Source organism: Sycon ciliatum, chromosome 1, assembly GCF_964019385.1.
Source record: "Sycon ciliatum chromosome 1, ocSycCili1.1, whole genome shotgun sequence".
NCBI classification, from domain to species: domain Eukaryota; kingdom Metazoa; phylum Porifera; class Calcarea; order Leucosolenida; family Sycettidae; genus Sycon; species Sycon ciliatum.
Genome location: NC_088643.1, coordinates 43892473 through 43919530, shown reverse-complemented (window position 1 = coordinate 43919530; position 27058 = coordinate 43892473). Strand labels below are relative to the sequence as shown.

At 46.8% G+C, this 27058-nt stretch overlaps 2 protein-coding genes across 2 annotated transcripts; one reads left to right on the top strand and one right to left on the bottom strand.

Moving 5' to 3' along the window:
- Window positions 1-364: 364 nt before the first annotated feature.
- LOC135827684 (ciliogenesis and planar polarity effector 2-like) lies at window positions 365-12330 on the bottom strand. Its single transcript, XM_065340142.1, has 10 exons — window positions 12120-12330; window positions 8624-8743; window positions 7497-7561; window positions 7007-7096; window positions 6625-6677; window positions 5825-5852; window positions 5143-5198; window positions 4479-4629; window positions 3199-3382; window positions 365-1480 (listed from the first exon to the last, which is right to left on the bottom strand). The coding sequence occupies exons 1-10, from the start codon at window positions 12217-12219 to the stop codon at window positions 972-974; spliced, it is 1356 nt and encodes a 451-aa protein (XP_065196214.1). The 5' UTR covers window positions 12220-12330; the 3' UTR covers window positions 365-971.
- A 239-nt stretch (window positions 12331-12569) lies between these two features.
- LOC135827674 (mitofusin-2-like) lies at window positions 12570-25519 on the top strand. The gene is made up of 18 exons (XM_065340132.1): window positions 12570-13532; window positions 14155-14237; window positions 14609-14647; window positions 14903-15011; window positions 15607-15714; window positions 17156-17263; window positions 17479-17521; window positions 18118-18185; window positions 18341-18462; window positions 18700-18826; window positions 19291-19395; window positions 19929-20092; window positions 20338-20497; window positions 20714-20959; window positions 21360-21479; window positions 22623-22699; window positions 23450-23584; window positions 24273-25519. The coding sequence occupies exons 1-18, from the start codon at window positions 12900-12902 to the stop codon at window positions 24397-24399; spliced, it is 2574 nt and encodes an 857-aa protein (XP_065196204.1). The 5' UTR covers window positions 12570-12899; the 3' UTR covers window positions 24400-25519.
- Window positions 25520-27058: the final 1539 nt, after the last annotated feature.

The window sequence follows — 27058 nt, the reverse complement described above, 5'->3', positions numbered from 1 at the left end:
GCGGAGAGATTTAAAATGCTGATGCTGACGGGCGCACAAGTACCTGCCACTGTACGTAATGATGGGTGTATGTTCATTTGACACCTTGGGCCTAGGGAGGTGAGTTCAAATCGAGGAAAGAAGCATCAGTCCCACATGCCACACTGCTGGACAAGTTTGCTCACGACCAAAGCACATTCTCTACGACAGTGTTACAGCTGCACTTACACATCTGTACCATCACCTGCAGCAGGCATAGGCATGCAGTCGACGACATCTGCATCCTAACGCGACTCAAGTAGCAGCACATGCCAGCAACTACCTGCAGTCTCATTAGACACAAACCAAGACAACCAATGCCAGTGGGAGTACATTGCCTCGGAGATACAAGTAAAGCCACATTGCACTGGGGATATGTACATGTACTCCTGCCAGTACAAGCAATGTTATCAGCAAGGCCAACACCTCCAAGAAAATGTACAAGCAATGGATTGATTACGAGCCATGACTCCTCGCAGCATATACATGTACCATGGTATCATACGGTGTGTGGGGACTGTTTTAACCAGACAAAGAAGACCTCAAAGGATGAATGCCAACTAACAGCTAGTGATCAAGATGCACACAAGGTGGCACAGCAGCAAATTGTCAAGGAGTCATACAACAAAACAAAAACAAACGAAGAAAAACAGAAAAAAAGAAGAAGAGATCAAGGTCACTAAATAGCAGATTCGGGAGGCAACAAACGAATTCTCGAAAATCAGATTCAACCTCAAGAAGAAACATTCTAGCATTCTCAAAACTCCAAGTCACAGTTTGCCGATGTTACAAGTGACGTGTCGATGGTGTCATGCAAGCCTGGGTCGCAAGACGCCCCCGGGTGCATAACAGAACTTATGAACAATTTCAACTTAGAATAATAATAGATTTTAATAAAATACGAGCTTTTAAATCTGCATACAAGCATCCCAGTGCTAGAAAGGACGGCACCTCTAAACATCAGTGGTGGGTCTACTTACAGTGGGTCTCTGAACCTGCCTCGGCATAGAGTTACTTCTGCTACTCGGCTCGGACAGCAAGCCAATGTATTCCCCACCACTCCCTGGCGTAGAAGGTGTGGAGCTGGCGATGCTGCCAAGGGAGAAATCAGACACGGACGGCTTGACCCCTGCTGGCTTCGACCGAGGAATGTCGGAGAGGCTGAGTGTTCTCGGCTGCTTTTGTACAATGTTCGCAGCACCATGGCCAGCCGAGCTAGACTGTCCATGGGAGTGCATCTCAGTGAGACTCTTCTGTTTCAGTGTCCGCTCGGCTGCGTCTGCACCTCGTTGCAGCGGTGGTGTGTAGTCCGAGCGCTGAAACACTTTCCCCGCCTCCGCAGCAACGGCTGGCGGTGCGCGGATGGTTGGCGGCATGCGACGGCCCGGGCCGATGGGGTTGTGGCTTTCATTACTGCTGACACCCAACGTTGGCGTATTGGACGGTGGCAGGGGGTTCTTACCTGATGAATGCCCAGTGCATAGAATAGTGATGCGGAATACAAAACAAAACAAATACAAAACAAAATAATTATATGGTAGAAAAGGAGAAGGACAAAAACGTTACGAGTTATGACCAACTGTCCACCAACGTAACCAGATCATATTCAGTCAGCGACAAAATGGCACAACACTGACAAGAGTACTGAGACATTCGGCGACCTGCCACCTAGCTCCAACACTTCTCCAAGGCGCAAACCAACAACCTTCCAACTTGGAAGGCTCAGGTTCGGAAAGTTAGTCATAGTCAGTTAGTCATAACTCGTAACATTTTGTCCTTCTCCTTTTTTTACCATAGTTATATCGGCTCACCATCCGAGTTCTAATAAATATATCATCAGAGTTAACCTCGTACAGAACAATTCCAGCCAGACGCTGAAAAATGGTGGGTCATTCCCAGTATTGTGTCACTACAGAGTAGCAAGCACCCGATGTAATAGCATTACTTTTATCCAGACAGCTTGGGACCGAACACAGCCCACAATTCACTATTGCCTGAATCGCAGAGGATCGGTTCATTTGCACAATCCCCGTCTTGCATGATAAGGGCTAGTCACGCATTCTGACTGCATCTCCTAGCGACCCCCTCCTTTCGGACGCACAGGCAATATGGAAACATGCATAGAGGGAACCGGTGGAGCGGGTTGATAGCTGCAACATCTACAAAAGTCATCTGGATATGGATATGCAGGTATAGTAAAACCGGGTTTAGGCGACCACCCCACGGTGCAAACAAAAGCGGTCGTTAAAGCCAGGTCCCACAGTGTCTGTGTAGAACTGTCGGTGCATGGAAAACGGTCGTTAAGAGCAGGTGGTCGCTAAACACAGAGGTCGCTTACACCAGGTTTTACTGTACTTGCTGCACACCTGCACTGACTAATTTAGCAAGCACAAGTGTGCAAGGTTAGAACGTAGAAGACTATGCAGCATACAGAGGCATGATTTGCATGCAACACAGATTAGGTACCAAAATGTAATATTAGTACTACACTCAAACCTCGGTTACGGTTACGCCTCAGATACGGGCACGTCTCTCTACCGGGCACCTTCAGCTTGAGCTCCTATAGCACAAATGCTTCGAATTTGGGAGTTTTGAACTTTTTTTCCGTATGTGAAAGTGCTTATTTTTCATTGCCAACCTATGGAATTCACACACTTTTATCAATCGGTTCCTTTTGTATCTTGAACACATGCAATACGTTCAAAATAAACTTCTTCACAAATGATACGATACATAGTAGTACGATACATATGTAGTAGCTGAGTTATCCTGAGATACGGACAAATCTGAGATACGGACAAATCTGAGATACGGACAGTGCCCGGTCCCAAGGTGCCCGGATAAGAGACGTCCGAGTGTACACTCAAACCTCGGTTACCCGGACACTGAAGTTACAGGCACTTCGGTCTACCGCGCACCCTTTGGGCGAGCTTCAGCGGATGTTATATTACTATTCCTGTTACTTTTTGTGGAAATAGTGACGTCATAAGCCATATCGGTTGCCTTTCCCCATTCAAATGTATGTGATTCGGAGTTACAGGCAGTGCCCGGTCCCGGACCGCCCGAATATACAAGGTATGAGTGTAGTAAAGCAGTATCAAAAAAGGCATGGCTGCTAAGCATCCAGGTACATCGCTTCTTTGTTCAAATTCAAAACGCACGGGTAAAGAGCCTACTAACCGGGTTGCGGAGTTGCTCGGTCAATGCGCGGCGCTTGCTGGTGTGGCGCGCGTGGCAGTGCAGTGGCAATGTTCACGAGTGGAAGCGACAAAGAAGACGTGGTGGCAGCCGACCTGGGGTTGGCCATTCGCTGATCGCGCTCCAGCAGAAACTCACCAACGGTGTTCATCAGTGGTGCTATCTCCTGGAGAAGAAACAGGCACGAGAGTAAATACTCGTAAGGCAAACCTCAAACAAAGCATAATGTCACAGAACGCGGATTGGTGAAATCCAAATATACATAATTCCCAGCAGGGTTCTAGCCAGGTCAAAATAGTAGGAGGGCGGGCATGGAAAACAGTTACTAGTATCCCATTTTTCCACTTTCCAATAATGTCTTGCCACGCTAAACGCAACGTATTGGGCGAATCCCCGACTTCGCCCCAGACAAATGTGCCTTTATGAACCATCTAATAGTGACGTTCGACTGCATTTTCGTTGAATTGCATGAAAAACACAAAAATCGGAAAATGAGTAGGGCGGCACTTTTTCACATGGGGGGGGGGGGGGGGCGTGTTGTGCCCCCCTACCCCCCTTTGGCAAGAACCCTGTCTAGTGATTAATCAATTTGGCAAGTGGGCTGTCAACAAGGCCTTAGTCAGCCTATTTCAAGTAAGAACAAGTGACCGTTGAGTTTTCTTAAGTGCATCACAATTCCTGATCCCTCTGGATTCCCACTCCGGATTCAGTCCAAAAGCCACTCACTAAAGTGCTGTCAATGACTGGAAACAAGTCTATTACCAAGAGTGTGCAAAGTTGCAATTGCATACACTACAATGGAGCCATTTTGTTAGGACATGAGTCTTTCGCGGCTGCTTGGCTCGCTAACGCCATCAAGTGTAGCCAAAGGACAAAAGTGCAATGAACTTGCATGTTCCAGATACGGTAGACTCACCAAAGCGGAAAGTAGATCCATGCATCCTAAACCTGATGTACTTAAAGTCTTAAACCGGATCGCATACAAGAAGAGCGGAAAGAGCTAAGCACGTGATTATCTTTCTGATAAGAAATGCTGCAAGAAAAAAATATATTGAGCACCGTGTGAGTAGTGAAAGTTGCTTACTGCGTACTCGTGATACTATTGTACATGAGCTGTTCAAGAACTCTGTGAGCCACTAGAAGTGTATTACTACGTACATGTAGGCTGGCTCTGCCATCAACAGCATGGCCACCGTGTATTACTACGTACATGAAGGCTGGCTCTGCCATCAACAGCATGGCCACCGTGTATTACTACGTACATGAAGGCTGGCTCTGCCATCAACAGCATGGCCACCAGTGGCTGCAGGTCGTGTGACGACGTTTCGAATGCGCAGCACCGGGATATCAAATTGCTGGGCGAACACCCTAAGCTCTGCTTCGGTGACATCACTTCGCGAGATGAGATCAAATCTAAACGACAGGAAAATGTTTGAGATGGCAATGGATTCTTGACAGAAAGTAGAGCAGTTCGATGCACATCGTGAACAGAACACAGCTCAATGATTACATCACAGTACATGTCTTGTCAGTGGTAAGGGGAGTGAGAGGATGCAGGTGATAGAAGGTGAAGACAAGTGCTGGGACAACCCTCATATCAGCCTCCTTCATCTGGACACTTGTGCTGATGGCACAAATATAACTTTGACCAGAATGCACTACAGCTCTGGCCAGCAAAAACCAACCATACGGCTACTGGTACATCGCGGGTACATGTGGATTGATACAAACAATAAGATATGCTAAGTAAACCGTGCTACTGCACGTGCTTTTCATACTGAGCTGTGTGTGCGCAATGCATCAGTTCATGTCCATACATTATTTTGCTCTTTGCATTCCCATTCCCGCTCAAAATTACCCCGTTGTAATTAGTCAGGATGTTGACAATATGCCTGCAAAGCCAGTACTAGAGTAGCAACCGATTACCTGGTACCAACGACCAGTTTCAAGACATTGCTGTCCTTCGGAAGTAACTGTGACATCTGGCAGGGTGGCAATGACCAAGTTGAACACATGGCGGCATGACATACATTGGCAAGACGAAAGAAACAAAACAGGTGGAAGACAACTCAGTCCAAGCGTTGCGTGGTTATGCAATGAGTAATAGACAAGAGAATAGATTGCTTGTAAGGTACGTGTAGAAGCAGTACGGTGCAAGACACTGAGAAATGGACAGTGGTGGTGGCAGCGACAACAGCAACGTTGCCAACACCAATGACAACAAACAAACAATGATGACCACCACCACTGCCGCCGCCACAGCAGCAGCAACGACGACGACACCAACACCATCTCTTATTGGCGATGGCGCCATCGTGAGAATAAAGAATTCAACAACAACAACAACAACAACAACAACAACATCTTATTGACGATGGTGCCATCGTGAGAATGAAGAATTCAAAAAAATCAAGCAAGCAGTCATGAGTGAGGAATGTGTTGTAGGAGACATTAACCAGTGGCATCAAGCCTCAAGCAGTACCATGACAAAGTGACCATCAAGAAAGGAAAGGAGGCAGAGTGATAAATGGAATTGGCAACCGGCAACTGTACAGTGTATAGCACAGTCAGTGTCAGCACAGTCAGTGTGGATTAATATCACACTCACCTGGTTAGGAAGATCTTCAAATGATGCCCTATAAAGAAAATGCAGGGAAACACACACACACACACACACACACACACACACACACACACACACACACACACACACACACATACACACACACACACACACACATACACACACACACACACACACACACACACACAGATTCCAGTAAGCACCAACGGATAGGAAAGGAAGCACTTCCGTCAGCCTGATAGTGCTGTAGTACGTTATTCTGTGTACGTCACATGTACATGTGTGTGTATGTATGTGCGTGCGCACGTGTGTGTGTGTGTGTGTGTGTGTGTGTGTGTGTGTGTGTGTGTGTGTGTGTGTGTGTGTGTGTGTTGTAGTCAGGCCTAGTTGTAGTGGGGAGTAAGTCTTCGTTTTGAGTCTTTGCAAATTGGCTTTCCGTTGTCTCCTTGTGAATAAAGCTTTTCAGTGTACTAATACTAGTTCTATTGTCAATAGTCTGAGTGATGGCACGGGGGGGGGGGGGGGGGGGGGGGGGGCGGAGAAAGATTGGGCTCACTACAGCCACAGTTCCACAATTGACACAACTTGTTTTGCAACCAGAACCTAGAATGAACTGACAAACAAAACTGTTGGTGGTACAACGCCATGTGTGCAACCACCAACCCTGCCTCAGGTACAAACTCAGCAGGCCATACCCAGGGCCACACGATTTCGGCACACTCGCCGTTGTCATCATCCACCGTACACAAACCAAGCCGGGTGAATGCGCAATGGCATGTACTTATCGGTACATGTGACCTTGCATAAAACACTACGCAACCAACCTATCAGTGAAGGAAAACAGGAACATCACAGCATCCGCTTTGTCTTTGCACGCCTGCAATGACCACACATTATGCACACATTACGTAAAATCAGTACACTGCTGGTCAGCGAAACACGGCCACTCACACGAGAACAGAGCTGCGAGATCCATTGTGGAGTTCTGACGTAAGCTAGATTTTACAGCTGCAGGGTGGCAAGGCAGTGACTGCAGGGTTGCAAGGCAGTGACTGCAGGGTTGCAAGGCAGTGATATGGAGCATAGAAAGGGCGCCCATGGCACTACATTGTGCTAGGACCGGAGCACGAAGTTCAAAATCCCGAGCCACAAAACTTCTTCACATTGTATCATTCAAATTATGCACAGTACACAATGTAACCTTACCGGCAACATATGGTCGAATTTGGCACAGGCTTTGTCACCAACATCCCAGAACTCAAATCGGAAGAAAACGACCTTCCCTTGCTTCTCCAGCTACCCAGTAGAGTACACCCGCCACAAAACACAAGCAGAGGTACAATTACTACACCAGATACAGTCAACCTACATTGTACATGTAGTGAATGACAACAACTTGACATTTAATTGTGCACTGGAGTTTCCAGCTTCACAGCTGTCCATAGCTAATCCACGTCATGCGGACCTCTGAAACGCCACCAGTCAGCATAAACCAATTAAATTTCGAGTGAGACATAACATCGCCACCAGTTCAAAATTCATAGACTGCAAGAGATATTTGTTCCAATGCACACAGACCCGTGACTATACAAGTATGATATTGCAGCACGGGAACAGTAGGCTGGTAAATGATGGCCAGTGAAGCGTAGACTAATTACGGAAGAACTTCGCACAAGTACATGCACATCATTCTCACCTTGGCTGGCCAATACGTTGACGTAACACGAACGCCGGGTGTTTCGTAATGCAAGGGTGGCACTTCTACGGCAACAAAGATACAGTAAAACCGGGTGTAAGCGTCCACTTGCTTTTAGCGACCGTTTTTCCATGCACAGACAGTTCTACACAGAAACTGCACTGGATATAGCGACCACCTGCCTTGCGCGACCAGCGACCGACGTTTAGTGTACCAAGTGCCATATTGGACCTGCACACAGCGACCAAAACCAGCCAAAAGTGCCATATTGGCTGACAGGGTTGACTGCAACGGGGTTGAAGTGCGCTCTGAAGCAAGTGCATGCAGTCAATAGGAGTGACCAGTGGCAGGCAGGACGCGCAGCATGCACTTGAGTGAGGTGTGCTTTCCCTGCACGAAAGTATTCTATGCTCCACGCCCGTCAATATGAGTAGAGTACATGGAAGTACAATCATGCACATGTACATGTATGTACACGATCCGATATGCCACGGATGTACGCGACCTGGTTCTGAAGACCACCCGGCTTTAACGGCCGTTTTTGCTTGCACCGTGGGGTGGTCGCATAAACCAGGTTTTACTGTACACAAGAAGAAAATGAAATGGCAAACATTCCAAACATCAGCTGAACACTCTAGAATGTCGGATGCCATTCTTTCGGAAAACATTCTGACTTCAACCAATTACTTTTCTTTATACACTCGGACGTCTCTTATCCGGGCACCTTGGGACCGGGCACTGCCCATATCTCAGATTTGCCCATATCTCAGGATAACTCACCTACCATGTATCATGTCATTTTTTGAAGAAGTTTATTTGGCACGTATTACACATGTTCAAGCTACAGAAAGAATCCGTTGATTAGAATGTGCGGATTTCACCGGTTGGCAGTGACAAATAAGCACTTGTGCATACGAAAAAAGCTCAAACCCCCAAAAATTAAAAACATTTTTGCCATAGGAACTCAAGCTGAAGGTGCCCGGTAGAGAGACGTGCCCGTATCTGAGGCGTCCGGATAAGAGGCGTTTGAGTCTACAGAAGTTACAGAACACTAGCTACAGTTGGCAAGTGACCAAGTGACCGTGTAGTAAGCTAAGCAAATCACCATGCTGTGCTGGCAAACTTACTTAGGCCACACAGTTTGGCGACAGTGCTTGTCTTTCCAACACCAGCTTTCCCCCACAGCAAGATCTTGTATTTGAGAACACACGCTCCAGACTGGCCATGTGCAGGCTCCTCAAGCAGACCTGATAATCAGTATGGATGTATGCACAGACACACATACACACACATACGCACAGATACGGATATGCACGCATACATACACACCCACGCCCACACACACACAGACACACATCCACTCACGCACCCACACGTGCACATGCATAGTGACACACATTTGAACTCCAAGTCTCCAGCCTATGTGGGATCGAGCCCAGTCCCTGACGAAGCTGTTCCACAGAATAATGAAGAAAACTTCATCAAATGATCTGCCATTGGTACAACTTACAAGTACCTGTAACATTCTCACGCACATAGACAACTCTGTTGTATTATTCATGTAACTATACAACCTTTCTGTTCTTTGGGATACAAAGCTCTCACAGGTCGTCTGGGGACTTTGATGGCAGATGTATGCAAACATGGAAGGACAGAAAGACATACGGCAAGTACAGTAAAACCTGGGACTAACGACTACCCCTTGGCTTGGGGCCAGAGAAAGCGGTCTTTAGTGGCAAGTGGTCCTTAGTTAGAGGTTTGCACCGCACAATTATAAGGCCAAAACAAATAATGACCTTGTTTCGGGTCGGCCGACCGGGCCATTTTTTCCCAAATTCTGAGACTTTTTTGGTCCCAAATGTATACGAAAGGTGCCAATGCCATGTGTGCAAGTGCACTCAACGAGTCATAACTCTGTCAAATCTCAACCGAATTTAACAATCGACCTACCTACGACATAGCAGAGATTCTCAGCTGTCGGCTCGAAAAACTTTGTGGTCGATACGAGCTACCGTAGAATCCCGCGGAGAAGCCGACCCACGTATAAGCCCATGCCCACGCATAAGCCCAGGGTTTGTTCGAACATCACAAAGCTTCATCGTACAAGCCCATGGGCCTAGGTCATACCGAGAGTCCATACATTATGGACTCTTGGCCATACCATGTACGTAGTACATGCACTATGGTTTTTTCGTATATTTCAGCACAATCATCGGTTGTTTTTGTTTGCACAGTGGTTTTCAGCAATGTACTTCTCACTTCCTTGATACTTTTCAATAGCACACCTTGGTGTCGGCGTATAAGCCCATGCCCGCGTATAAGCCCATGTTCTCGTATAAGCCCACCGAAATGTCCTTGTGAAACAGATTAGCCCATGGGCTTATCCGCAGGATTCTACGGTAGTACAACGTTAACGGAGCTGCAAGCACATGTATTGTACATGTGTAGTTGCTCTTGTCCATCAATACCACAACGATTGACTCATTGAGGAACCAAAAAAAGTATCCAAAAAATTTTTCATTCCGGCCGACCGAGTCTCCTTTTGAGGGGTTGCCGACCCGAAACAAGCCTATTTTTTGTTTTGGCCTAAAAATAAATATATGAATGTCAGACCGTCCGTGCCTGGCGAAGTGGTCTGTAGTACCAGGCTGGTCGCTAGTCACGGTGGTCTTTAGTTACAGGTTTTACCAAGAGTCCATAACCCCCAGAGTGTGCAACGTCACATAATTGTCTGTCACGACTCGTTTTCAACATAACATCATTTTCAATCTGCGGACAGCATGCTGTTTCGTTCTTTTTGAACTCATCAGCGCAGCACAGAGGAAATGAGGCCGAACCTGATAGCAATGGAAATAAAAATTTCCAATCAGGCCCGAACGTACCTTGCCAGAGTGCTCAAACTGACAAGTCAGTGAGCTCTGCATAACGCAAACAGCAAAGGCACTACCCCACGCAAGAGTGCTCAACTGCTACAAGAGCAGGAGCGAAGTACTCAATCTGCGGACAGCATGCTGTTTCGTTCTTTTTGAACTCATCAGCGCAGCACAGAGGAAATGAGGCCGAACCTGATAGCAATGGAAATAAAAATTTCCAATCAGGCCCGAACGTACCTTGCCAGAGTGCTCAAACTGACAAGTCAGTGAGCTCTGCATAACGCAAACAGCAAAGGCACTACCCCACGCAAGAGTGCTCAACTGCTACAAGAGCAGGAGCGAAGTACTCAATCTGCGGACAGCATGCTGTTTCGTTCTTTTTGAACTCATCAGCGCAGCACAGAGGAAATGAGGCCGAACCTGATAGCAATGGAAATAAAAATTTCCAATCAGGCCCGAACGTACCTTGCCAGAGTGCTCAAACTGACAAGTCAGTGAGCTCTGCATAACGCAAACAGCAAAGGCACTACCCCACGCAAGAGTGCTCAACTGCTACAAGAGCAGGAGCGAAGTACTCAATCTGCGGACAGCATGCTGTTTCGTTCTTTTTGAACTCATCAGCGCAGCACAGAGGAAATGAGGCCGAACCTGATAGCAATGGAAATAAAAATTTCCAATCAGGCCCGAACGTACCTTGCCAGAGTGCTCAAACTGACAAGTCAGTGAGCTCTGCATAACGCAAACAGCAAAGGCACTACCCCACGCAAGAGTGCTCAACTGCTACAAGAGCAGGAGCGAAGTACTCAATCTGCGGACAGCATGCTGTTTCGTTCTTTTTGAACTCATCAGCGCAGCACAGAGGAAATGAGGCCGAACCTGATAGCAATGGAAATAAAAATTTCCAATCAGGCCCGAACGTACCTTGCCAGAGTGCTCAAACTGACAAGTCAGTGAGCTCTGCATAACGCAAACAGCAAAGGCACTACCCCACGCAAGAGTGCTCAACTGCTACAAGAGCAGGAGCGAACATCATTTTCATGTAGCTGCGCGTGCAGGCCACGACATTCGCTACATGAAAGTGTACATGAAAATGACGTAATGTTGAAAACGAGTCGTGACAAGACCCTATCGCGCGTTGCACACTCTTGGTTATGGACTCTTGGTTTTACTGTATGGTCAAAGTATTCATAACGATCTTTTCGTGGCAAACAATTGACGTTAGTTATACTGCTCCAAATCTTCAGCCAAGGCCTATCATCAGGGTGGAAACTCCTATTCTTTTCAACCTTATGATGGGCAATGCCAGACAACTTGGTGAAATGTAAAGTCATGTGTTCACAGTGAAGAGAGAGAGAGAGAGAGAGAGAGAGAGAGAGAGAGAGAGAGAGAGAGAGAGAGAGAGAGAGAGAGAGAGAGAGAGAGAGAGAGAGAGAGAGAGAGAGAGAGAGAGAGAGAGAGAGAGTTCTGAGTGAGCTGCAACAAAGTAGTACAAAGTCAATGTCCATCTGTAGTTGCCAAAACAATATTGTACAGTTGTCATATGCACAAAGTCAAAGAGGACTGGAACCCTCAACTGGCATTATTGGCGCTCTGAGCTCATGCTTGCCGGTGGCCCAGCACAGATGTCCATACTGGCATCACCCATTTTAAAATGTTTGATAGTAGTAGATCTATGTGCAGACCATGTACAGTGTGCCAACAAGCTTATTCTTCCATTCGACATGACTTGATTTTGAATTGCAAGCCTTACCGAATTGTCTGCGCTGGTTCCCTCTTAGCAGTAAGCTGAGGTAGTGTCCAGCATCAGCGCTGTCCTGCCAGTTAGGTTCAAGCCATCGTTCCCCTGCCATCACTGTGACTACATGGGAAATGCTACTTGCTTCATTCACACATAGTCTAAAGTTACTTCGTGGAATATGTATTTCAGCGAGCTTCTCTCTTTCTGTTTTTTTTCCTGCTCATACACCATGCACCTACACAGTCATGTATGTATGTACATACACACTAACACAGCCAGCTTCTTCTTCTTTTTCCTCGATAAAATCAAGAGTTATGTACTCTTGATAAAATCAATGACGCGATACAAAACTACTGACGTCATGACCTAACCGTTGCATAGTCATTGCGCAACGGTAACGTCACAGGCGCAACGCACGTGGCGCTTGAAAAAAGATCTGGTGTGCGCAAACTAAGTGTAAATTTCCTGGCTGAGCTCGCTAAATAAACCAGCTCTCTCAGCTGAACCGTCGCGAAGAAGAAGCAACTGCAAGCGCTCAGCTCAGCTCTGCTCGATACGAGTTGGTACATGGTGCTCGCGGGAATGCTCTCTCGGCCAACGCGGCTCTGACTAGTTTCCTTCGACGTATCAATCATCATGTCAAAATGAGAATTTGAGGTGACTTGAAATTTTGTTGGAAGAGCTATCTTTCACAGAGTATTTGATTCGCAAAGAGATCGATAGGTTGCGCCTCAGGCTCGAAGTCATAGGCTCTCTGTCGTAGTTATTCACTTTCTGATTTTCAGGGCGAATATGTCTGCCTCCATCGTGGGCACGCCGCAGCGGCCGGCAACAACGATGCCCAGGAGTGGATCTTTCAGTGTTGCTGCTGGTCAAACTGACCCTGTCAGGAGGGACACCGCCCGACGAAGAGGATTTGAGCGAAGCTCCTCCTTTATAGATGAGAAATGCTCCTCAGTGGATCAGACGTCCAACGGAAAATCAAGTATTCCGCTCGTCGGATTGCAGAGTGTCAGTCCACTGCAGAGATTTGGAATAGCCAAGGAGAGGATTACCAATCTATTTGAGAATGTGCGTGGAATGCTGGATGAAAGTGTGAACAGGCTACTGACGCATGCAGATGATGACGTATTACGTACACATAGTGAGCTGAACAAGCTGATGGAAGAGGCAAAGCGTGTGATCGATGCCGATCAAGAGCGCATGGCCAACATCTCGGAGAAGGTGCGCACTAATTCCATGAAAGTGGCTTTCTTTGGGCGAACCAGCAATGGAAAGAGCTCTGTGATCAACGCTATGTTACGCGACCGCATCCTGCCGTCTGGCATTGGGCACACCACCAGTTGTTTCCTGTGTGTGCAAGGTACGCCAGAGGCATCTGCCTTTCTTGTCACCCCGGGTTCAACGGAGCGCAAGAGTATAAAGGTGAGCGTGCAGCAAATACATCTAGGTTCAATGCTCAAGCAATCGCCTGGGAAAGTCATTAATTTTCTCGACATCTAGCCCCCCCCCCCCCCCCCCCCACTGGAATTGTTTAGGGGGCCAGATTTAGTCAGACATTAGCAACAAATGTGGTGTTGATGGCTAAATCCAGTGTTGATGGCTTATCGAGTGTCAATGTATGTGCAGAGATGCTGCGTGCCTCATGCATGTTTTGCAGGCTCAACCTGGGTATTGCTAGAAATGCCCCCCCCCCCCCCCCCCCCCTCAACGGAACAAGATTATGGAAATGACCACCAGGCCTGCTCACAGTGAATCTAGTCCCTGCACAGTGCACGGCCATAGCGACCTCTATGCAACGTAGGCAGGTGTGTATATTACGTACTTTGTGAGTGCTGAGCCGTCTGGTGATTTTCGGTCGAGCACAGTTCCATGATGCCTGATACGGCGGCGCTGTGTGCACTGCACTAGTATTGTGCAACTGCTGCTGCCGCCGCCGCTGCTGCTGGCACTACCTGCAGAAAACGTAGCAAGTCACCATGCTGGGTACTCGGCACACGCGACACAGCGATTGTAACAGTTATTTCATGTGTGTTGTCGGTCTCAGACTGTACAGCAGTTGGCTCACTCTCTGCATGACGACAAGCTGGAGAGCAAGGCACAGGTGCAGATGTTCTGGCCGCGTGAAAAGTAAGTTTTGCTCACCGTGACGTGCTCTTTCGTTCCGTGCGGGAAGTAATTCGGTGGTTAGGTGCGTGTCACGTGTAAATGGTATCCACGGACAAAGCTTTTTAGGTATCATACCGTAGTACATTGTAATACCTCTTGTGTTCAGAAGGGGCGTACTGCAGGAGAGCATGGGTACTAGTTTGTGAGCATATGGCATGTGTGGGCTTGTGTGCATATACTGTCCAGTTGCTTATGTTGCTAGTCCTTTCTTGCAGCGTGTCTGTGCGTGTGGATTTGTCCCTTGTGCTGCTTTCCATCCTAGCCACGTTATCTTGTGGTCTTGTATGGCACTGATGGTATGTTTTGTGGTCTTGTTTGCTGTCTTTTGGCAGGTGTTCTTTGCTGAAAAATGACGTCGTCTTGCTTGACAGGTGTGTTGGATGTCCTGATCGCATGCTGAATTGTTGTCACCAGTGCCGCTGTCTTGAGTGACAGTTGAGTCCCTTCACATATTCTTAGCAGATAACACTATGCACATGCATAAATACACGTGCACAGACACGCACACATGCGCGGGCACACGCACACTCAATGAAGCATATGCAGCTGAAGCCTGGTTTATTTGTGTGGAATTGTTCTCGGTTGTCTCTTCCTTTTTCTCCAATTGTGTTCTGCTGTTCTTTTAGTCCTGGTATTGACATCAATCCTGATCTGGACTCATGGATCAATGCCCACTGCACGGATGCTGATGTGTTTGTCCTCGTGGCCAATGCAGAGTCTACACTCATGCTGACTGTAAGTGGAATGCACTTGTCCAATCAACAGCTGATTCCATAACAACACCTTTGCTCACCGAAACCTGACGCATCCTGGTGCCAACTACTGTAAATATACAAATTTTCGGCAGCTTTTTAATTTCGGCTATATTCGGCACCGACCCAAAACGCCTAAATTAAAACGCCGATGAAATTTTTCACAGCATCTGTCGCACTATACCATGCCCTCTATCCCACGCCGAAAATAAATCGCCACCGAAATGTCAAAAATCGTGAAGTGCCGAAATTTTGCAGCGCCGAAATTTTGTATATTTACAGTATGCTATGTTCCACCCGGCCACACTTGATGATTGTGTCCTGGGTCTTCAGCCCAGTGATGTCTTTTACAGGCCAGGCGGCAAGAACAAACTTTAGCATGGGACTTGTCTAGGACATGAGCCCTGGTGCAGTGGTGTCAAGCTCCAGCTTCATCCCTTGCTGATCTAAGTATGGTTCCATGACTTCTCTACAACTTCAAAAGCTCTCCTTTTCAGTCCGTAGGGGAAGACACTGAATTGTACTCTGTTTTTCTTTGTTCATAAGTTCTGTTCATGTTCTCTGTATTCCACTGACAGGAGAAGAAGTTCTTCCACAAGGTGGCGCAGATGTCTTCCAAGCCGAATATTTTCATTCTGAACAATCGTTGGGACGCATCAGCATCAGAACCGGAGTTCATGGACGAGGTATGTACATTTGTTGTGTGTGTCTCTGTGTGGCGAGGCCAAGACTGTAACCAGTCATTGTTTGTGTTCAACTTGCAATGTAAGGTCCACCCATGTAGCCCGTGTGTGCGTGCTTGCGTACGTGCGTGCATGTGTGTGTGTTTGTGTGCGCGCACATGTGTGTGTGTGTGTGTGTGTGTGTGTGTGTGTGTGTGTGTGTACGCTGTGTGCATGTGGTGAAGCTTTTCTTACCCCTTTCAGTGCCAGGCCAGATGTATGCTGTTGGCCGGGCCGTTTTCATAAAAAAATCTGATTTTTTTCTTCAAAATAGTCGTATCAACTCAAACCAACTTGTTATCCTGCGCTGGCGTAGCTTGTGCTGCTGCGCCCTGCTCAAACTCGACATCGACATCTCCGATATCCTCAGGGCCGTCCAAGGCGACCACGGCAGTAGGTACGACATCGACCACGGCGGACTCGTCCGCGAAATTTGTTCCGTCATGATCGCGGACGGCTATGTCCGCATCCGAGTCATCGCAGCTCCAGTCATCAATGTCCGAGTCCATGATGGGCTGGAGCACCTCTTCAGCCGACATGCGGCGACTCGCCATGTCTGAGTGTCAGCTAGAGAGACCTAAAGTACGTTCCGTCAATCTAATTGTTTCTGAATCGAAATATGTTTTTCGCCCGAGTGCTCTGAATGTATGCTCCCGCGCCCTTACTTACTCAAACACGACGAGTGAGGTCTTGTTCAGTAGGGGAAACCCCCTAGTTTCCCCTCGAAGAGCCACAATAGGCCAAGCTAGATTGTAGTGCATGGCCGGTGAGATATAGTAGTGCGCACTACGAGGACGAGATATCTCGTCCATGGCCAATCGCGTGGGGGTCTGTAGGACGAGTTATCTCGTCCTTGGCACTGAAAGGGTTAATGTTTTGGGCTGACACGACTGGGGACACTTCCTTTGTGGCTTAGCAACTGTAGATAACGATCGGCTTAGTTTCTTCATTGCGATGAACAACTAGATATTTAAAGACTTCATGATTTGGTGTAGCATTCCTCATCTGGTTTTGTGCTGAATTTCATTTCCGTGATGAAGGCGGGACCCTCTCACGTGTTGTTCATTTCACTTTGTCTGACTTGAAGTAGTTCTGTAGAAATGGAGCGCCACCTCATCACTTTGTTTAATCCTGTTGGTAGGCGCAGGCCAAGGTTTGATTGAAGCGTGTGATGTTGTCTTACACAGCAAAGAGGCCAGATATGTGAATAGGGAGTAGCGGAAATTGGCTAGTAGTTGGCATAATACGCTTTCCCTTCAAGTTCATTATATGAGGGTAAGCAGTAGGTTTCGGCCCGTTCATCAATGAATAGAGCGCATATGGTGGAGGTGAAACTAATTCATTAATAAACGTGCCCTAATTTCTATTCATTAAACTCAGTTACCCTCTGTTCTATTGTGCTCAGGTGCGAAGTCAACATCTCAGCCGCAACTTGGACTTCCTGGCTGATGAACTGAATGTTGTATCACGTGAAGAGGGGATGGATAGAGTGTTCTTCGTTTCAGCCAAGGAGGTAGGAAAGACATTGTCTACAGCAATGCCATGCTCTAGAACACCCAGTGCTCAGCACCACATTGTCCTGAACATTACAGTAATTTACTGCGCCGGGAGTGTCTGTCCCTGATTAGATGAGTGTGTCAGAGGTATTGGAGTACACACCCTCAGGTTGGCCTATATGTTTACGGTTCTATCGGTTCATGTTACTTGTGCATGTGTGAACTGCTACAGGCTCTCTACCTGCGCATGAAGGAGCGAAATCCCAACACTGGAGGTGAGTCCTGATTTTGTGTACGTCTTGTTGTCCTCAATTTACAACCAGAATACCAGTAGGCTCATTGCTCTGTTTGAACAGTATTTTAGTACCATGCATGGACATACACGCCAAGGTCCCTGGTTCGAGTCCTGGTGGTGACAGTCAATTTTTTTCAGGCATTTCCCTTTTCCATTCCCTCAACTGGAGGGATTTTTTCCAGCCGTGCTGCGACCCACAGTTAATTGGGAACTCGTGGCCTGGCACGAGGAAAACATGGATGCAATGAATGGGATTTTCGGTCTTTGACCACTTGCTGGTGAGCTGATCTACTCACCTCCCACCGCTTTAGGAGCTGCATCTGCGCATTGATCCTTGAAGGGTGGTGGCGCTCCTACGGATGCGGAAAACTCGGTTTCCAGTCGAGTCTCACGCGAACCGTGAAAAATTGAAAATTCCCTCAACTAGTGAACATGCACGCTTCTTCTTTTTTTAATTTTTTTAATTACTTTGAAGTACACACATGCATTCCTGCTCCTTCCCCTCTGCTCCCCACAAGTCTCCACCGTATTGCTTTATGGTAGACGTTGGTGTGTCTGTTGATTTCTCGTGTGCAGTTGTCGCTCTTGCCGATGGCTATCGTGCTCGATTGCAGGAATTTGAGGCATTTGAGCGGGTATTCGAGGTACGGTCATGAAGCTGTGCATGTATCTGTATGTTCTTTTCTGATGTATCAATATGATGTATTGCTTTTGGTTGTGATTTTGCCAGGTGTGAGTAATTCATCGATACTGAAGCAATATTCTGACTTTATCGATATATCTCGTTTATTCTATTCAGGAAACTATCTCCAGCCACGCAATCAAAACAAAGTTCGGCGCTCCTGCAAACACCGGTCTACAAGTCACAAAGCGCTTACACCAGACCCTGGAGTCACTGCGTACACAGATTGAAGATGTCCGGTAAATTGTTTCCCAAAATGTAGCTCTCCTGCTGATTGTACTTTTGCATGATTCGATCTTTGCCTGCTCGTCAGTGACACAGTGAAGATTTTACACATGATGGTGAAAATTGCATTATCTTTGTAGGGTCCATGCCCCTGCTGATGTGCACATGCACAAGGTGCTCTGATGCATCAGTGCTTGGCGTGATACTCATGCTCACCGCTCTTTTGTTCCGTTCTTTGTGGGTCTGCACAGCCGCCAATGTCAGCAACAGCTTGTTGAATGTCAACTCGGCATTGCCACCCTTCAGCGCGAGACCAGCGTGTGCTCTGCCGAGTGGGGCAAGCAGGTGGACGACATGAAAGTCAGAGCGCTGCAACAGGTCTGTATACTCTTCGACTGTGTGCTGTAGAGGCAGAAAATTTCGTCGGTCAATAATTTCGTCCAACTCCAAAGAAAAGGAGTTCGTCCGGTTGAAATTTTCGTCCGAAGATCATAAGAGTGTATAGAAACGCTGGACAAATCGATATTCGTCCTACATTTAATTTAGTCCAAAAGCTCCTTGGACGAAAAAGACAAAATTAAATTCCAGACGAATATTTCTGCTTATACAGTATATGCTGCTAATATTCTTTTTGTGTCCCTTTAGTGTCTGGCCGCTTTCCCAGCGACCAACAGTAATTAGACGTACTTGGGCGGGCACTTATCTCGAGTCTGCCTGCTTGCGATCAGTCTGCACTGTGTCTCCACCAATACAGAAGCTGCAGTTTGCACCTCAAATTTCCATTGCATGGGTGTTGTGGAGTGTTTCACCATGCATATTGTCTGTATTCTATGTGGTCCCAGGTTAGCAGTGCGATTTCCCAGGAGATCGTTCACCTCTGCAATACTGTACAGGAGTACCACACCGTTGCCGTGTTCAACGAGGAGGACCTTGATGCCTATCGTCAGGTCGGTATATCAGCACACGCATCGGTGCGATGTATGAATTCAGTCTTCTACTTCGTTGCAAGCACGATTATAACATGCTTGGGTTTCTTTTGCCCCGAAATTTATGCTAAATTATGCACTATGCACCCATCCATTGGGTATCACTCCATTGTTTTATGTGACTTGAATGTGTCACTCCCATTGTTTTATGTGACTTGAATGTGTCACTCCCATTGTTTTATGTGACTTGAATGTGTCACTCCCATTGTTTTATGTGACTTGAATGTGTCACTCCCATTGTTTTATGTGACTTGAATGTGTCACTCCCATTGTTTTATGTGACTTGAATGTGTCACTCCCATTGTTTTATGTGACTTGAATGTGTCACTCCCATTGTTTTATGTGACTTGAATCACGCCTCTGTCGTAGCATACTGTACATTCTTGAGTTTCGTTCTCCACTGCACCTTTCTGTGTTCACCTAACCAGCTTTGCATTCTTCTGTGTGTGGGTGTGCACATGCGTATGAACATCTGCGTGGTTGTGCATGTGAAGGAATTGTGCGAGCACATCACACGCAGTATGGGCGAGCACATGATGAAGAACTCGACACAGCTGCTGTCAGATGAGTGCTCCACCGTGCAGCAGTCCATGCTGGAGAGGTTCCAGCAAGCCGTGCCACCGTCTGTGACTACGTCCACGGCTAACCTCTTCATCAGGTCAGCAGGTCTTACTACCTCCCAATGCCTATTTTCGTAGACATTTCCATGGGTACTCGCATTGTCTGTGTTGCGATGCCCTCTGCTTGACGGCTAGCTTTGGCTTCATAAATGTCTTGTATCAATAGCCTGGAGTGGTATTGGGCGGAAGTAATTGCCTCGACTCCGGGGACCTTGAACGGAAAGAGAGTGTTTTGTGCGGGTGTGATGCTCATCTCTTTATTTCTTTGCTCTTGTCTTTTCAGGCCTGCATTTCATGTGAGCCATGAAGTTGACATCGGTGAGATTTGCACCAACTTTCGTCCAGACCTGAAGTTCCGCTTTGGGCGGCAGTGGTGCGCTCTGCTAAACTGGATTCGTGGAGGTGCCATTGCAAGGCTGTCTACTTCATCCGACTCCAGAAACGTGAGTAGCCTGCTGGGATGTTCTTGTTCTTGTCTGTTGTTCTTGTTCTTGTGGTCTTTCATAGTACTTCGCTAAGTGAACAGGCACGTATGCCTTCTCACCAGTTGTATGGATGTGAGTGGCAGGGGTAGAGAGCTATGATGCAGCTGAAACCGATGAAACTTGACCAGCTTAGCACTGAGTGCGGTGGTGTCCTGTCCTCTTGTTCCTCTTTAGACATCACCTAGTAGTACCATCGAGAGTAGAGCCAGGGACAGTGCCGTACCGTCAGCGCGTCGCAGCAGCAGCAGCAGTGTTATGTCCGTGCTGTCATCATCATCGCCGACTGCTGCTGCAGCAGCAACAGCAGCTAGCTTGGAGATGTGTGGACTGCCAGCTGGTGTCAACGTACAGCGCCTAGTAGAGGTGGCTACAATCGTGTCCTCGCAAGCACCGTGGCTGATGGTCGGTGCCGGTGTTCTGGTAAGTTTTTTTTAAACCTTTTAGTACAGCCTAGACGTATCGGTCATGCCTGTACATGTTCGCCAGTGTGTGTGTGTGTGTGTGTGTGTGTGTGTTTGTGTGTGTCATTCACTATCGTTGCCATCGGCGACGGCCATGTGCAAGGTGTGTGTATGTGCAGACTTACACCGTATCCATGTGACTGTACCTGGCATTTGTGACATTCGAATGGTCTGTGGGTGTGCGTATGTATGTGTGCATACGTGTGTTCTTGGATGTTCACAGGTGCCTGTTTTGGGGTGTTTGTGAGTAAAAAGCTGTGCGGCCATATTGTTTTTATATTGCGGTATTTTTAATATACATGACTGTATGTTACTGACAGTTGGTGCACTGGTGTTTATGTGTTCGTATACTGTTCTAGTTGTATCGGCTGGTTGGCTGGCAAGTCCTGGCAGCGGGTACAGTAGTAGGAGGTGGCTTGTACGGCTATGAGCGACTATGTTGGACTACACGTGCCAAGGAGCGTGCATTCAAGGAACAGGTTAGTGTGTGTGTGTATGTGTGCGTGCATGCGTGTGTGTGTGTACGTGTGCGGGGCTAGTTGTGTGTTACAACATTGTTTATCAGTAGAATGGATCATGCCATGTTACGTTAACTGGTGCGTACGAGGTGATTCGCAATTTTTGGACATGTCGCAATTTTTGGACAAATCAGTTAAATATGGAAGTAGAGTCCTCCTGAGTCGTTGTCCTTTCCTTGGTGGACAAATCTTTGACAAGAGTGTCTTCGTGTGGTCCTCAAGTTTCTTCGTGCCAATTTTTAGCGGTGAAGGCCGTTTCTTTCTGGGCGTTTTCTTTATTATTCTTAGGTAATGTAATGAGTAATTTTGAAATTTTCGATTAAATAATACATGATTGAGGATTCCGTTGACTCTACGTCGCATAATGGAGAGAATGTCGACATGGGGGATGTTGTATCCCTTCCATCAACTCCAGGGACTACGTCTTCCAGCTCGAATCCGCCTGGAAGAGTCTCCTCGCCTTCTCAACCGGTGCGTTTGTGGAGGGGTTCTGGTCAGGAGAAATCTCTTTTAGCAGTGCGAGCGTTCCACTCACCTGGCACCAGTGAACACTTCCTAGCCAAGAAGGACGCAGCGGCTAGTTACGGCGCTAGCCCTCCACTCTTTGCGAAATATGAGAAGGAGATGGGCCACACTGGAGTGCTCTCCTCTGTTCTTGAACATGACGTCCATGAAAACCCTTGAGTGACCCTTTAAATTGTGTGTCACATTGAAAAGCCTTGAAAAGCTTGCTATGAACGGCCTGTCATTAGAACTCATATCAGCCGGTCTCATAGGCATAGCCTTACCCCATTTTCATGTCCTGTGCAAGTTTTACTTGTTCACACCATTGCAGACTGCTGCTAGATGCTATTTAATTTAGTTGTCCAATAATTGCTCGCATTGAAAAAGCAGTAGAAAAAGACACCTTCGATCAGGTCAAGTTGTGGCTGCATGCTTCAACTCTATGCCTTCAGGTGTGTGTGGTGGTGGTAAAGCATAAGTGTGCCAGTAGAAAAGCATGAAAGAAATTTAATTTATCTTACAAACCAACATAATGGGGTGCTATTTAATTTGAGTGTCCAAAAATAGCAAATGACCTCGTACCTGTGTGTTTGTATACAGATGGTGGATTTCGCCACTGGTAAGCTAAAGGATATTGTGGCCGTGATCAGCGCTAACAGTGGCAGTCAAGTACAACAGTAAGTGGTAGCTGTGTGTGTGTGTGTCTGTGTGTGTGTGTGTCTGTGTGTGTGTGTCTGTGTGTGTGTGTGTCTGTGTGTGTGTGTGTCTGTGTATGTGTTGGGGGAGGGTGGTGTTGAGGTTCGACCTCAGCTAACTGAACTGCTACTGATCTGCATGATATCAGCCGCCATGCATCTGACTTTGTATTGTCGTCACTACCCTACGTGTAGTGCACTGTAAGCTGTGTTTTAGTGCCGTGCGGTATCTGCTTGTCACACGTCTAGTACTTTGCGCGGGCTTTTCCATACTTTGAGTGAGTGGTGAGTTTGTGCTGAGGGAGTTCTGTAGAGAGAGAGTTGGAATGGCGGATATGATTTTTCGGGTGGTTTCCCTTTTGCTTTTGTCTTGTAGTATTGTCTGAGATCATGATAGTATATGTAAGAGATACTCAGAACCCATCCAGTTGTTGTCTAACAGTCTGCGAACGAGTGAGCCCGACTCAACAGGTGGCGGTAGCCTTGTGCTGCTACTTGTTCGATCATCTGCAGCTTGACTATTTTCTCTTTCAAATTTTAAGAGTATATGTTTTAGGTGTCCCAAAACTATGCATTATGCTTCCATCCTACATTGTATGTTTGTGTGTGTACGTGTGTGCATGTGTGTACGTCTTGGTACATGTGTGTGTGTGTGTGTGTGTGTACGTGTGCATGTGTGTGTTTGTGTGTGTGCGTGTGTGTGCGCGTGTTACATGGACTCTACGTAAACAGGCAATTAAGCAATTGCAAGGACCAGCTGTGTGCCGAGCTCTCAGTGGTAGAAGATAACCTGAGACAACGCAAAGGTCTGGTGGAGAAACAAATCCACCAGCTGCAACGAGTAGAATCAGATGCGAGAAGCCTTGTGTAAGTTTACTCGTGGTTTGGTAGTCGAGCATTACTCCGTTCTAAGTGTGGCTGCATGCAACAAGAAGAGGATGAAGATTGTGTTGTTGGCTATGGAGACCTGTATATGTGAAAGAAGAAAAGAGGACCAACGAGCTACCAGTTACGCTATAATGTGCACTAGCACCAGCAGTTACTTTACAATCAGCTGATGTGATAACATTGCACGACACTGACCAACGTTACTGACCTCTTTTCTTCTTATAAATTGATCCTTGCCTCTCCACCTGACTCTAACTATTAATAATTACAATGATTGTATTGGCTCAAACATGTTGGACTTGCTGGAAAGGGAGTATGTGTGTGCATTATTCTCCAGTAGATACAGTACGCCCTATCCGTATTCTATTGAGGGGCAAGACGTGTGCTGCGAAATCAGTGTAGTGCTGCTGGTATGCCACTCAGCACGTGTAGAGATGATTGTAACGTTACAGGATGATTTGTGGTTTATAGCCTCAATTGCGTAACGCCTGCTTGTGCCATGTGTGTGTGTGTGTGTGTGTGTGTGTCTCTCTCTCTCTCTCTCTCTCTCGCTCTCTCGCGCGCTCCCTCTCTCTCTCGCTCTCTCTCTCTCCTGCTCTGTCTCTCTCTCTCTCTCGCTCTCTCCTGCTCTCTCTCTCTCTCTCTCTCTTACATTTTTTAATTCCAGGAACACTGCCCAGTTTGCAGAGAGTGGCTTCCGACAGTTCCTGACAGAGCTTGAGCTGACAGTGGTCAGTCCAACTTCGCCACTGGAGGATTCTGTCTCTATCTCTGAGTTAGTCAATGGTCATTGAAACGTCAGCTACTAGGTAGCGCACACATATGTGTGTTCACTTTGTTTCCGTCGTGTAACCAACTGGTATGGATCCTGAAACCCTCAAGGGAAATGCTTGTATGGCTCCCAAGCTTCTGCTGTGTGTGAGTGTGTGTGTGTGTCTGAGGTGAGGTGTGTGCGTGTGTGTGTGTGTGTGTGTGTGTGTGTGTGTGTGTGTGTGTGTGTGTGTGTGTGTGTGTGTGTGTGTGTGTGTGATTCACAACTCACCATCATTCCAGCCACCAAAGGATTCGTCAACGTTTGCTCCATACCAGCCGTGTAAGATATCTCTGAAGACTTGTGCCACATTCAGAGTGAGAACACTTGGCTATATGTTATTATAATTATGCTAGTTCTGACTCGTGGTCATTTGTTTTATCCCCGCCCGACGTGCTGGTGTGCGCAAGTTCTTGCGTACTCGCTGACACAGCCCATGACTCTGAGTAACTGACTGTAGTCAGACTCAAGAGACATGTGTGGCGTGCTGACCTTGTCAGTGCACAGCATATCAGTTATCCATCCACCTATAGTAGCGTGTCGCTGCCACTCAACGTCGAACAGTGCTGCCTTCTCCACTGCGTGCATTGATTCTCTTCGTTTACGCTGATAAATTTCTTTAGTTCATGGCTTTCCAGACCAGCATGCTATTGCTAAGATAATCCTTACCTGTGGTTCGTGGATGCCCGCAACAAACTATTGTCGTGATCCCGCCTGGTGGTCGCTTTGACTACTGCTGGCGATTTCGCTGGAGCGCCTCTGGACAATAACCAACCTTTCTCTCGGCTTCCCTCAGCTTTCTTCAAACTTTGCCACAGGCTCACTATTTCTTTAACAGCTCCAACCCTATTGACAAAATCTTCCGGTCTAATTATTTTTTCACAACGTTCTCCAGTTATTTTAGCTGTAGACGATCCACACTCGTCCACACTCATTCGCAGTGGATCATCCACACCCGTTCCTTCTAATCAGCTGTGATATTTTTTCTTTGTCTTGCTGGGTTTTTATCATACACATTGTGTCATACTGCATGCAGCAATGGCAGTGGTAGTGGTCAGTGACCACTGGTCACAGTACAGTCAAATACTATGCTGTACAGTTTACAGCCGAGGCGCTCTATGCTGCGTGTGTGTGTGTGGGGGGGGGGGGGGGGTGCTTCTCTTGCGATGGGCGTATACATGGTACATGGTGGGGGGGGGGGGGTGCCATGGATTTGCAATATAGGTAGCGACTTCGGCGATGCCGTAGGCCGTGTGGGGAGCAATTTTAAAATCATTCTATGCTCATCCTGAATTCATATTACACTCAAACGCCTCAGATACGGGCACCTTCAGCTTGAGTTCCTATAGCACAAATGCTTAGAATTTGGGGGGGGGGGGGGTTGAACTTTTTTTTCCGTATGAGGAAGTGCTTATTTTTCACTGCCAACCTATGTAAATCCACACATTTTTATCAATGGGTTCCTTTTGTATCCTGAACATGTGTAATACGTTCCAAATAAACTTCTTCAAAAATGATAATACATGGTACATGTAGATGAGTTATCCTGAGATACGGGCAGTGCCCGGTCGACAGTCCCAAGGTGCCCGCATAAGAGACGTCCGAGTGTATTATTATTATTATTATTATTATTACCGGTATCATTGGTTTGTGGAACAATTGAAAGCTTTGCCAAGTAGTAAAATTATGTATCCATACGTCGTCCAGACCAGTCCAGAAGAACAAAATAGTTTGTTGTGCTTTCAAACACGTTTTTAGTAGTACCAAGAGTACATAACCTTGGTAGTACAAAGACCCCATAGCAAAAAAAGAAGGAAAAGAGATTGAGCCTTTTCAAAAACATTCAACAAAATTACTTGATTCAAGTATTTTTCAGTCTTTGCATGCAGACCCGGTACCCGGGGAATCCCGAGCATGGAGCCGAAACTTTTGACCCGGGCCCGGCGCGAATCCCTGGCCGGGAATGATGACTGTACGAGTACAGACTCAGTAGTACAGTCAGTATCGCCTATAGCGTTGGTGTTTGATTTTGAGCATTTTATCACTATAAGCGATATATTACTATGACCGATACTGCTTGCAATGTATGCGAGTGGGGTGTCAAACGACTCAGCGCGCCGTGCACATACGCACTACATACATGTACAATGTCATGTAGCTGGCTGTAGTGTAGCTCCTGACACACAAAATCAGGATTTCCTCATGATGGAGGCATATTTTGGCAACTTGTAAAAGCAAAACTCACGGAACAACACTCACTGGACAAGTTCTTCACGAAGAAGTAACACCCTGTTCTCCTCTGACATCGCTTGATTTTACATCACTCACTATAACCGATGCGAAAATAGTGTAATAAACGTCTTTTGAAATATGAATTTGATCACTATAGGCGATATATTACTATAGACGATTATTGCTATATGCGATAACTGTGTATACTTAGTTATGGCAAATGAAAATGACTTTGAGAAATTGATCACTATATCCGGTATATTACTATAGCCGCCAACCTTATAGGCGATACGGACTGTACATGTACATGTACACACGTAGATCTACACACGTACACAACAACAACACGAATAGTAATACAAGTAGATCTAGATGAGACAGGGAGTCGTAAAATACCTAGTACCTCCCTG